The sequence below is a fragment of the Scheffersomyces xylosifermentans genome (assembly GCF_036884685.1).
Source record: "Scheffersomyces xylosifermentans strain CBS 12540 chromosome Unknown RJT20scaffold_6, whole genome shotgun sequence".
NCBI lineage: Eukaryota > Fungi > Ascomycota > Pichiomycetes > Serinales > Debaryomycetaceae > Scheffersomyces > Scheffersomyces xylosifermentans.
In genome coordinates, this window is record NW_027042944.1 from 779,266 (window position 1) to 791,639 (window position 12,374).

The following is a 12,374-nucleotide window of genomic DNA, read 5'->3' on the forward strand; positions in this document are numbered from 1 at the left end:
TTGGATTGCAAGTCTTTCAGCAACAAAGACGGTCCTCTAAAGAGTATTATATCTTGAGTAAATTAAGCTTACTTCATACGAATAAGCTTTTACTTACGGAGGGCAAAACAAGATGCGCGCTCTTGGAAATCTCAAAATGGTTGCAAAATTGGCAAAGTTTAATAGACCACACAATACAGATGTAAAAAACTTTTCTCATTCATGGACTACAAAATGCTGCTTTAAAACTATAAACTACTCAAAGTTATAAACTACTCACAGTAATAAACTACTCTTCATCTTCAACCGTAACAAGAACCTTACCGCTCACCTTTCCAGACTCTAACTTTTCGAAAGCTTTGTGGAATTCGCTGAACTTGTAAGTACTGTCGATGAAAATACCAATTTGTTCACTTTCGATCAATTCAACTCCCTTCTGAATCCAATCCTTGAGTGTTGGACTAAAAATATGGTACTGGTAGAAATTTCTCCCCAAATATCCATTGAAAATTCTGAATAAAAGCGCAAATGAGGATTTCAATAAGTTGAACGATAAATGAGTCTCGCTTGTGTCACCAACTATAGTGACATAATGAGCACCTTCGGACTTCAAAATGTGCTGTAAGTGAGGAAAAAGTTCATTACCTCCCACAGTATCAATGATGTAATCGTAGAATCCGGATTCCTGAACACAACCCAAAAGTGGGTTGACGAGAGATTTGTGCTTCGTGTAGTCAATTACTGAGGTGGCCCCAATTTTTTGGACTAAAGGCTTCGACTTCTCGGAGCATGTGGCAACAATCTCTTTAGCCCCGTAAATTTTAGCGAGTTGAATGGCATACTTACCTACCGAGGTATTACCGCCTAAAACCAATAACTTCTTGTCTTTGAGATCCAGGTGCCCTGTCGCAGTGTATGCTGTACCGAAAACTGTTGGCCAAGAGGCTGCTTCTGTGAAACTTATGTTTCTTGGAATCTTTGCTACAGAGAGGTCACTTGCAACTTTAGAGTTGAGTTCAATGTACTCGGAAAGAGCTCCTGGGCCAAATGGGTGGAGAAAAATACCCTGGACCTTATCACCTACCGTAAAGTCAAAGTGTGATTTTGCATTTGCACCAATAGAAACAACCGTACCCGAGTAATCAATTCCAGTTCCTTGGTTGGAATTCAAGAACTTTGTTGGAAATATTGCTACATTATAGAGTTTGACATCAACCGGATTTAAAGCTACTGCGTGAACCTTAATTAAAACTTTATCAGGGTGAACCCCAAAACTGCCGTCTTCCCGCTTGTGCAATTTGATGGTGTAATCCTTCAAAGTTATAGGATCGCCATTGTAACTGTATGTGTATGCCTTGTAGTGCAAGGTCTCTGAATTGAAACTCATTCTGTCGTGGTTGCAATAAACCAGTGGCAAAGAAGATATGAATTGAAAATAAGTGGTGATACCACATAATTTAAGTTCCAGGAATTATGTGCAGGTGAATGAATTGTTAGGAGGCTTTAGTTCCTTTAATTGTGCTGCCAAGTTATCCTTAACAGACTAATGAAGTTGCGGTACAGGTATTGTCAATGAGAGTCATACAGTGAATATATAGGTTGTTTCTTTGTCACTTTTTAGAAGTACTTGCTACTTTAAATGGAGTCAGATGATGATGTTGTCTGGTTATTGTATCTTATCATGGTCTAAAATACTTACGTAGCACTGACGCTGGTTCACGTATAGTATATTAGTAAGGTAAAGTACAATGCAAGGAAATAAAATCGCCGGAAGGCAGCTCTGACCTCCAGTAATATATAGCTATATCCCTGGATACAGTTTAAGGTTCTTTTACGCAGTGGGGGTCACAGAAGTGTGTACCATTCTTTATTCTAGCGTGCATTGAAGGTGAACGGCTGCAAAATTCAACACAAAAAAGTATGTGGCCCATAACCTTCCTTTGAGCGCACACCAATACATGCTGAAGTCAAAGTCCTATTTATTCATTTTAAGAATCCCTCTCATATGGAGAAGTATATGCGTATTGCATGTTAATGGGCTAAATTCCACCATTAAATTTTACGCTTTAAACAAACCTATAAATCAACTACTCATTCATCTTCAACAGTGATAACCACCTTACCTATCGCCTTACCAGACTCCATTCTATCGAATGCTTTCTGAAATAGGTACTGTCAATAAAAATACCGATATCTTCCTTCTCAATCAACTCAACTCCCTTTTTGATCCACTCTTTCCCGGCAGAGGCAATGAAAATGTGGTACAGGTAAAAGCTTCGTCCTAAATAGGTATTGACAACTCTACTGGTGGCTGCTAAGAGGGCCTTAAGTACAAAAAAAGAGGGGTCAGTTCTGTCTGTGTCATGGTATACATGAGCACCTTCACTTTTCAAAATGTTCTTCAAATGAGGAAAAAGCATCATAGAATCCGGATTCCTGAACACAGCCCAAAAGCGAGTTGACAAGCGACTTGTGCTTGGTATAGTCAATCGTTCCTGAACACAGCCCAAAAGCGAGTTGACAAGCGACTTGTGCTTGGTATAGTCAATCGCACCAAGCTTCTGAACCAATGGTTTCGATCTTTCTGAGCAAGTCACAACAACCTCCTTAGCACCATATAGATGAGCGAGTTGAATGGAATACTTACCAACAGAAGTGTTTCCACCCAAAATTAAGACTTTCTTGTTCTTGAGAACCAGGTAGTAAATAAAAAGTAACGACTTGAAGTAAAAAATATGCGATTTCTGTGGATCGAACACAGGACCTTCAGATTAACTGTGACTGAATCTCTTCAGTCTGACGCTCTCCCAACTGAGCTAAAACCGCGTTGAAAGAAATGGAACCCACGGCGGGAGTCGAACCCGCAATCTTTTGATTAGAAGTCAAACGCGTTAACCATTACGCTACGCAGGCATTTTCTTGAAATTGTGAAGTCTCTAGTTTATGGCATACACTAAAATCACGTGAAATTATAAAACTGGCCTCTAATTGATGTCTTTCCTATCCTATAACATACATTGAGTTGAGTAAACGCGTATTAGGTTGAATAATACTACAACTCGTGTTCGTATATACTTGTTAATTTTTTTAGTTTAGTAAAATTTCCAATTTTCTGCTCAAAAATTGGTGAATCACACAACAATCACGAATATACTTGAAGAAAAGAAATGATACATTATATCACAGTCATTTATTTCACGACATTTTAATAGAGCTTATGACTCCCTATTCTCTACAATAAACGACATACACATATGATCTTCTCAACAGAATATCATAATGAGTCCCACTGGACAAGAACACACTAAGAACACTCTACGATTCTTCAATCTTGTAAATCACATAAATTTCACGTGACCCACAGTTGATTGCGGATTAAGATCACTTTAATCTAAGAACTCTTTAACTACAAGTAACGGCTAAGACTGACTCAAAGAGAAAGGGAATTAAAGGTTAACGTTCGGGAATGTCGGTATCCAACTTCTTAAATAGAATCATGGGGAGGCATCAGCCCTATAACGCTCTTCCTAACAATAGTAATGCAAATTTACCTGGAGCGTTTCCTGGAGAAGAGCAGGTAATAGCTAATGGCAACAGGAACAATACGAACTCGGAGGCGATAAACCAATGGATGCAATGGGTCGGAAATTGGTTCAACTATCTCCTTATAAAGCCTATTATCATATTCCTTGTTGTCAGCTTCAGGATATTAGCCAAATTCATTAACGTGCTATATTTCAAGGAAAAGAATAACCATTACTCTTCCATCAGCAACAGTGAAGATGGTTCCCCAATCCTGAGTAATCACGGTCATGATCCGATAGATAAGGTCAACAAGTTTGTCCGGGATTTGGAGGATAATTTGACTCCAGGTCAGTTGGCTCAAGAGGGAGAATACTTACCACCTTTCTACCAAGGCAGTTATACTCAGGCGCTCTACATGACTACAAATAGAGCCAAGTTCTTGTTTGTGTACCTCACCAATCCCCACAACGAGAGCTCTTCTATAATATTCAAAAAGATTGTCACCAATCCCAATTTTATATCGTTATTTTCCAATCAAGATGTCATAATATGGGGAGGAGACTTGACAAATCCAGAAGCTTATCAATTAGCTAACAGCTTAAACGTAACCAGGTTCCCCTTTTTGGGACTCTTGTGTTTAACCAGAACGACTACAATGTCGCCCCAGGGTCCTGTAAAAACGAGTCCAAAAATATCCTTGATCCTGAAGGTACAGGGAGGTTTCGGTGATGAGTTGGATGTAAATCAGTTGATACAGAATAAATTCAAGAAGAAAATAGCCAAGTATGAAGAAGAATTATCTCTTATTAGACTTGAACTTCGGGATAAGTTCATGAGTCAAGTGTTGCTCAAGCAGCAAGATTTGAACTTCCAGGAGTCATTGGCTAAGGACATTGCTAAAAAGAACGCAAAGAAGCTTCAAAAGTTGACTGAACAATACTTGGCATACAATGCAGAGAGATTCAGGAAATTAAAAACTAATGAGAATACCGAGAGTAGAGCTAGAATCGCAATCAAGTTGAAGGATGGGTCTCGAACAACTGTTCATTTTCCTATTGACTGGAAGGTAGATGACATATACTTGTTCGTTGAATTGACTAATGGTGGGTACTTGGAACAAGGTTTTGTTACAGCCACAGTAGACAATGCCTTTGCTGAAGCCAACTTCCAGGATTTTAAGATCGACTACAAATTCAAGTTATCTTCACCATTGCCTCCACGTACGAATTTGGATGGTCTTAAGGACCAATACATCAAGGATGTGGAATGTGTCTACCCCAACGGACTTCTTATTGTCGAAGATTTATAGATCATTTTCAAATATTAGGTAAAATATACATTAATGAAGGGTAAATATACGTAAGGAAGTGAAGAGTTAGCATACCAGAATGGAATACGAAACTATCTATGATGATTATTTGGATACTTTACCAGACTTCTTACTCTTCTTTGTCTTTTTCTTCAATCCGGTGAAACCAGTCTTGATGACATGAACATATTCAGTCCAGAATTGGTCCAAACGGTCGGTTTCTACCACCGTAGACAACTTGACCTTGTCTTTCTTATCTTTTCTATCTTTTCCGTTCAATGATACTCTTATTAATATTGGGTATGTCGTTGTATTCTGAATGGCAGTTTGCTTGACGTTGGACGACAAGTCGTTTATAGTATTATTGGTGTCGGCATCTATGGCCAAAGCTGGTGACAACCTCTTTTGTGTTAAATAGACGGACGATTTACCATTGTTGGTTGTCAAGATGTCTGACACTTGTTTCAAGAACTCTGTGTTATCTAATCTACCCATGATGAAGTGAATCGTGGAGTGCTACGGTTTATATGTTATAATGGGATAGTGGGGAAGATGAAGGAATACGATAGATAAATTAATTTAAAATTTAAGTAGCGTAGGTGATGGATCTAATTCTTGCTAATGCTTTCTATAAGCAAACTATATAATGGTTATTGCTTACTGTTGAGTAGCTTGACTATTCGACACTTCCAATTCTGAAAGATCTGAATTTTTTTTCACTGCGAATTTTGCACTCGTACTACCAAAGTACTAGAGGAAGCCTGGGGAATGGAAGGATGATGGGGAGAATAGACATTGGATGAACAAAAGAGAAGGAAGTAGAGAAGTAAGAGTCGATGTTAAGTTTGAGATATCTTATATTTATAAGGCCATTGATTTTAATAGAAATTGAGTAGCTTCCGTGGTATCCAGTGGATCCCTGTGTAGTTAAGACAGAGTTGACAATCAATGGTTGTGAAAAAAATGATAGCCCAATGCGAGAGATAATTAGCGAGACCAATAGTTAGCGAGACCCATAGTTAGCGAGATCCATAGTTATAGACTACTATATATACGATAAAAAAGTAATTCATATGACAGAGAAATCATAGAGGAGCCCAATTGAGCTCATGTTCCAAATCCGTTCCTTCTCAATACGTGGTTTAAACTACTCTAAAACTTTCTTTTTTATCTCACAGCATATTTACTGAGTAGAGTAGAAAGCTACTCAAGTCCAACCGAATCTTTTCTGTCAAATCTCCAATAGCGACATTATACCGGCATTATCATCATGTCTCTCCAGGATATCGTCATTCTTAATACCGTCCCATGACGTAATCTCACCACTGGCTGGTGGGTTTATGATTACGTTTGGTAGAGAGCCGCACAGAAGTGAGCAAGAAGAGCCAGAATTCTATTTCTACCAAGAAGCGCGGAGATATCAAAACGTTTTCATTCTCTCAGGGGGTTAGGGGAGAAGGCAATCCCCCGAATCTGTCAGTATTAATCATCTACACTACATGTATATTAACATCCGTCAAAATATAATATAAAACAACTACCTCACTAGCATCTCCCTTAACATCTCACTTAACATCTATTCTCTTGCTAGGCTATAACCCCCTACTTCTTTTATTCACTATTATTTGCTTCCCCCTTAATTTCTTTTCTACTATTATACTCTATCCAATCCACACACTACAAACGGTAACTAACTAGATCTTTTTCCTTCACATACTGTGCCAAATACGACAGTGACATCACAAAAAAAAGTGGGGATCTCAAATCTACCTCTCTCTCACTGAGTCTCACTGCTACTTACCACAAATAATACCCCATAATACAGTACCTTTGTTTTTTTAGTCACCTCCTTTTCTATTTTTCGCATCTCTTACCTCTTTTCTGATTTCAGAAGTGACTTCTCACTGCCCATTTCTCACTAGCGCAGTTCTGATTTCTCATCTTTCCGTTCCTCACTCTCCTCTCCCTTTTCGTGTGTTTCTTATCAGTAGCAGCGAAAAAAAAGCGGGACGGGAAAAAAAGTACCAGTCACAACAAGTGTATATATTACGAAGCCACTTCTTCTCTTGTAGTTTGTATTGAAGATTGTTATTTGGGCCACCGTTTGAAAAAGAGTAAAGAGAAATTTTACTCCATATATGGATCCAGAGAGTAAAAGCTGGTGCTGAGAAAAGTAATACCCAAAAGACGCGCCCATAGTAGCAGGCCAAAAAGAAAGCGATTTTATCATCTTAATCATCCTCGTCAAAGACATAAAAAAATCGTTATTTTGACATTCCACCGAAATCTCCAGGGGGCAATTAGTGTCCTTTAAACAAATCCTAAAGTATCTTCAGATCGGTACTGCAATTCAAACAACTTCCTCCTAAAAGAAAGCAGTAACTCCAACAAGATTGATCTTACAAGCAGCATTATCAATTAAATCCATATCATCATCATTATACAATGCCTAGCTCGGATCATCTTCCCAGGCGCTTGGTGGCCTTAGTCACGTCAATTTTCATCTGTTTGGCCTCAGGTACGCCATATTTGTATGGGGTATTTGCTCCACAATTGGTCCTGAGAGTAGGCCTCACCATATCAGACTCAGCTACTATCTCACTTGCCAGTAACTTAGGTTCTGGTGTAGGAGGTTTGCCCGGCGGGCTCATGATTGACCACTTTGGACCCCAGATTAGTATCTTGGTCGGGTCGATCTGTATCTTTGTGGGTTACTTTGGTGTATTCAAAATCTACGAACACCAATGGGGAAACCTTTTTGTAATCTGTATTTCAATGATGTTGATGGGTTTCGGTTCAATCACCTCTTATTTCGCTACACTCAAGGCTGCTCAGGCAAATTTCCCTAAACATAGAGGAGCTGCAGGCGCTTTCCCTGTAAGTTCATACGGATTGTCAGCCACTCTCTTTTCTGTGATTGCAGCCACTTTTTACAGAGACAATACCGGAGGACTTTTAGAGTTCCTTGCTTTGTTTTGTGGTGCCATCGCTTTTGTTGGATCGTTCTTCATTCATATTTATTTGGAACATGAAGATGAAGACGATAACGCTCTTGAAGCGCAGAAATCACTTACCGAGGAAGAAACTGCGTTGATTTCGATGCCTGAAGCTCCCTCTTCTTCTGCTGGACCGGAAGAAATCCCACAACCTGTAACCGCCGCTAGAATGGAAAGATCTGACTCCTTACCAGGATCGTTTAGATTTTGGGGATTGGGAACTCGTACTCCAGGTTCATCAATCAGCTCAACTGCAGAAGATATGCAACCTTTTTTGCAAAATATCAGAGACCAAAACAAGACTGAGCAGCCTCAAAATAACAATAACCCTTTTTTGTCTCGTCAGGACTCAACTGCTAGCCTTGCAACGAATGCTACTGCCACTGCCACTGCTGCCTCAAAAGTTCAAGCCTTAAGAAATAAAGCCAGCTCCACTACTGTCACAAGCAAGAGCCCTCCAAAATCGAAGAGTCCATTCACAATTATAAAGGACAGACTAACAGATAGAATCTTTTTGACCCATTACTTCATAGTTTCTATTATAAGTGGTATGGGTCAGACTTACATCTACACTGTCGGCTTTATTGTAACTGCACAATACTACTATAACAAGGACCAAGTTCAAGAGAATTCCGACCTAAAAATAAACTTACGTGGAATAGCAGGAGTTCATGCTAAAATCGCAACCTCCGCAGCAGCATTGCAGGCATTACAGGTTTCAATTATTTCACTCGCTTCTTTTTCAGGAAGACTATTTTCTGGCTTCATGAGTGATTTCTTGCACAAGAAGTTTCACATCCAGCGTCTCTGGATTGTGGTCGTTACAGTTATAATCTTAAGCGTGGGCCAATTTATCACAATAACCAACGTGAACAGTGCACATTTGATCAGTGTTTCCTCCGCCATCATTGGTGGAAGTTACGGCTTAGTCTTTGGAACGTATCCTGCTGTTGTTGCAGACTCTTTCGGGACAAGAACATTCTCAACCAACTGGGGCCTTATATGCACTGGCCCACTCATAACTTTGTTCTTCCTCAACAAGTATTTTGGAGTCATATATGACTCTCAAACAGACCCAACGACAGGAATATGTTATAGGGGAAACGAATGCTACAAGGGAGCCTTCGAATTCAGTTTCGGGTTATGCTTCATTGTATTTTTCACGACTCTAGTAATAATTTATGTACAAAGGAAAAAGTAATTTTCCTATTAAATAGAAGTTAATATAAAAAACGTTAATGACAAACAACACGAGGGCCCACTCTCTACTTTCTTTTTAGTCAGTCATAAGTACAAAGCTAATCAACTGTATAAACACTTTCCAAGTCAATGTCGACAACTAATTTACGCTGATAAGCAATCTTACCCAAGAGAGCTTTGAAATATCCAGAGCTCAACTCAGCATCCTTGATTTCTTTTTCCAATGTCTCTTTTTCTATGGCTCTCTTGTCAATGCTTGTTTGGAAATTATTCATAACCTGTCTTGAAGGATAATTCAAAACTTGGCGACACTCGTTAGCCACTCTAGTAGAATTGACATGAGGATAATCTAATTCATAGATTTGCTTTTTGATTCTTCTTGCCTGTTTCCGAGGGAATGCATTTGGCATATCGCTAATAAGGTAATAGATCGAGAATCCCGAAATACCAATAACGACAGGAAGAGCAATTTTCTTCACCACGGTTGGAGTGAGAACGTAAGAAAAGTCGTACATCTTACGAATAAGAGCACCAGTCGTCAAAATCTTACCAGATGCATAAAGTGTCTGTAAGGTGATTTGGGTAGGTATCTGGCTTTTTAATGCCACAATGTTTGTTGGTATCGTTGCCAACGCCGATACGGGATTGAAATAGTCAATTTGGTTTCTGGCTGCAGAAACATAGTCTTTTGGTATTCCAAGCCAATGCAAGCACGAATCCCACGAAGGATCAAAGAAATCGCTGATGTCAATCTGTGATGAGAGATGCCTCTTAATTGTGTCACGTTTGCGTGTGAACATCAAGTCTGATCTGAACACCTTATCGTGTAAGAACTCTTCTCCTAAAGTATTTTGACCAAACTTGATAACTTCTTCCACTTTTAAACTCGTTATCTCTTTTGCTCGATCTTCACATGCTTGTACACTAGCTAATATTTTATCCACCATCACTGCTTGTGTCTCCCTAGCATACTCATACATATACTGAATACCTGGGAAAGGAACCACTGGCTCATCACCTAGCTGATTCACAACTTTCAATATATCCTTCTTGGACTCATTATATATGTCCGTACAAGTGATCTCTATCAAGTTATTTATGGAGTCACCTATCTTCGATTGTTTAATCATCATCTCATTGTACTTGGGTGCAACTTGGCTATTCAACTCCTTCACCTTATCGTCCTTCTCTTGACTGTAAATTTTTTCATTAATTGTAGATAAGGTTTGCAAGTCGTTCAAAAGGTTAAGCAAGTAGCTCTTGGCGGGTAGCAATTTCGAAATGGCTCTTTTCTCCAATATGAATTTTCTTAAGGATGCTTCCAAGTGGTCAAAGTCTGGGTCATTGTAATCACGGTCATCATTGTGGTCATCATCATCAGGATCATCACCTCCTTTAAACACATCGGTGGAACTAACAAAGTGAACAAAATCCGAAGCGCTCTTGTAAGAATCAGGGGATAAATTCTTGACTTGATCTAAGATTTTCTTTTTACACTTTTCCTTGTCTTTAATATTGTCAAATCTGTTCAGAACAATGAAAACATACCTTTTCTCTGCAGCTGCAGCAGCAATAAATTCTTTGGCAGATAAAGTAAAATGATTTTCAGAGTTGACAACAAATACAACTAAGTCGATCTCTTCCTGTCTGGAAAACACCTGAGTCGTTTGATACAGATCCATGTTTAAACCAGGAGCATCGATCAATTTGATGTCGATTACACCATTATGCAATAAGCTTTCTTGCAACGAGCGGTTATCTAAAACGTACACCTTTAGCAAGCTGAAACGGTCACAATCATATACTAGATCTTCCAATGCTTTCAATGGATGAATTTCGTAAGTCGTCTCATCTCTCACATTATACTCTTTTCCAATTGGAACAGCATGGACCTCCTCTATGCTGTTATTTTCTCTTGAGGCGTCAATAACTTCACAGAAAACAGAAGTGCATGGTTGCTGGTCCTCTGGGAGAATTTTCCTTCTCAAGAGTGCATTACAGAACGTCGATTTACCAGCATTCAAATCACCGGTGACAAACACTTTAGACGAGGTATCGTCAACTCTATCCTTTAAATTTAGCAAATACTTTACTTGCTGAGTTATTTTCTTCTCCAACAAGCTGGCGATTGATTTCTTATCCAAGTTGGAAACCAAATTGTCTCCAGATTGGCCACTGTGACCGATTTTGAGATTCAACTTCAAAATTTTGAATTCTGGAAGTGTATCCTTCTCGTCCTTACTTTCATCGTGCAGAATTTTGGCTTTACTTATAGCTTTCGATGTACCATTTCTGACTAGTGCCAAATGAGCTTTTTTTGAGTTTAATAAAACATTGTTATCGTCTTCGATTTCAGCTGGATAAAAGATTGGTCTTTCCTTGTTTTCGCTCGATAACTCATACATCAACTCGATGGTCTGGTTGATGGATCTATCCAACGAGATTCTATTTTCGTTATACTTGAGTTGCTGGAGCGATGCATTCACACTTTGAGAGCGGGAGTTGTAGTTAGAGCTCTTGGAAGATGAAGCTAAGAGGTTTCCGTTATTGCCGCCTGACTGTCCCTCAACAAGAGTATGGGAGTCGTGGGAAAAGCGGCCCTCTTTTGGCATATACATCAAGGTAGCAGGATCATCAGCGTTAATAAACTTGTGGGCGTTGCTATCGTCTTCCCCCAACAAAGTCGATGTAGCATCGTCATCCTCCACATCGCTTCCCTCATTGGATCCATTGCTTTTGTCGCCTCTAGGCTTGAGATGCACAAAGTCCTGATCACCCATAATATCGTGTCAAATTGTCCGCTTCAAACCCTAAACAAGCTAAGTGACACTTCTTATGCCACCTGAGATCAGTTGAAGATACTAGCTATGAATATTAACCACTACTAATAAAGGAGTAAACCCCGTATTATGGTGGCACCATGCTAAAAATTTATTTGCTGATCCTGTGCTTGTACAGTACCAAAACAAAGGCAAAAAAAAACAAGCAAGGTCACGTGAAAAGCTTGAATCTATGGGGATGAATGGATGGGGAAAACCGACTGGGGGGAAAGAGAGACATTCGATATTGACCTGAAACACCATGATTCACTGGATAGCATATATATATATATATTTATATCCATATCTATATCTATATATCTATTTCTCTATCTATATATATATATAAAGAGAGTAAGAGAGCGGTGGAGATTACGTATTGTAGTGTAGTGAATCGATGTCATAAAGAAGCTTCTGAGTAGGCGGAAGAATGGGACCGCATTATTTGCAGCAAGAAATGTGCCGTAGTACGATGAAGAACATTCATTACTAGCTGGCGGGAAAATGATCAGCTACAATGCTAATAAAGCTAATTCCGTGTTGGAA

General features: G+C 39.2%; 5 protein-coding genes and 2 non-coding genes across 7 annotated transcripts; 2 read left to right on the forward strand and 5 right to left on the reverse strand. All coding sequences in view use genetic code 12, as the record gives it.

Annotated features, from left to right (window-relative positions):
- Positions 1-170: 170 nt before the first annotated feature.
- RJT20DRAFT_129689 (uncharacterized protein) lies at positions 171-1,494 on the reverse strand. Its single transcript, XM_064917557.1, has one exon. It carries the CDS (start codon positions 1,364-1,366, stop codon positions 269-271), a length of 1,098 nt encoding a protein of 365 aa, XP_064773107.1. The 5' UTR covers positions 1,367-1,494; the 3' UTR covers positions 171-268.
- A 1,221-nt stretch (positions 1,495-2,715) lies between these two features.
- RJT20DRAFT_t123 lies at positions 2,716-2,805 on the reverse strand. The gene has a single exon. It is a non-coding gene; the product is annotated as a tRNA-Phe (tRNA).
- A 14-nt stretch (positions 2,806-2,819) lies between these two features.
- RJT20DRAFT_t122 lies at positions 2,820-2,892 on the reverse strand. The gene has a single exon. It is a non-coding gene; the product is annotated as a tRNA-Arg (tRNA).
- Positions 2,893-3,167: 275 nt separating this feature from the next.
- On the forward strand, positions 3,168-4,834 carry RJT20DRAFT_129692 (uncharacterized protein). The gene has a single exon (XM_064917558.1). It carries the CDS (start codon positions 3,446-3,448, stop codon positions 4,811-4,813), a length of 1,368 nt encoding a protein of 455 aa, XP_064773108.1. The 5' UTR covers positions 3,168-3,445; the 3' UTR covers positions 4,814-4,834.
- RJT20DRAFT_129693 (RNA-binding signal recognition particle subunit) lies at positions 4,835-5,499 on the reverse strand. Its single transcript, XM_064917559.1, has one exon. The coding sequence runs from the start codon at positions 5,306-5,308 to the stop codon at positions 4,919-4,921; it is 390 nt and encodes a 129-aa protein (XP_064773109.1). The 5' UTR covers positions 5,309-5,499; the 3' UTR covers positions 4,835-4,918.
- A 1,759-nt stretch (positions 5,500-7,258) lies between these two features.
- RJT20DRAFT_97988 (uncharacterized protein) lies at positions 7,259-9,010 on the forward strand (the record flags this gene model as incomplete). Its single annotated transcript, XM_064921698.1, has 2 exons — positions 7,259-8,145; positions 8,257-9,010. 2 exons carry the CDS (start codon positions 7,259-7,261, stop codon positions 9,008-9,010), a joined length of 1,641 nt encoding a protein of 546 aa, XP_064773110.1.
- Positions 9,011-9,058: 48 nt separating this feature from the next.
- Positions 9,059-12,072, reverse strand: FZO1 (mitofusin). Its single transcript, XM_064920598.1, has one exon. It carries the CDS (start codon positions 11,787-11,789, stop codon positions 9,108-9,110), a length of 2,682 nt encoding a protein of 893 aa, XP_064773111.1. The 5' UTR covers positions 11,790-12,072; the 3' UTR covers positions 9,059-9,107.
- Positions 12,073-12,374: the final 302 nt, after the last annotated feature.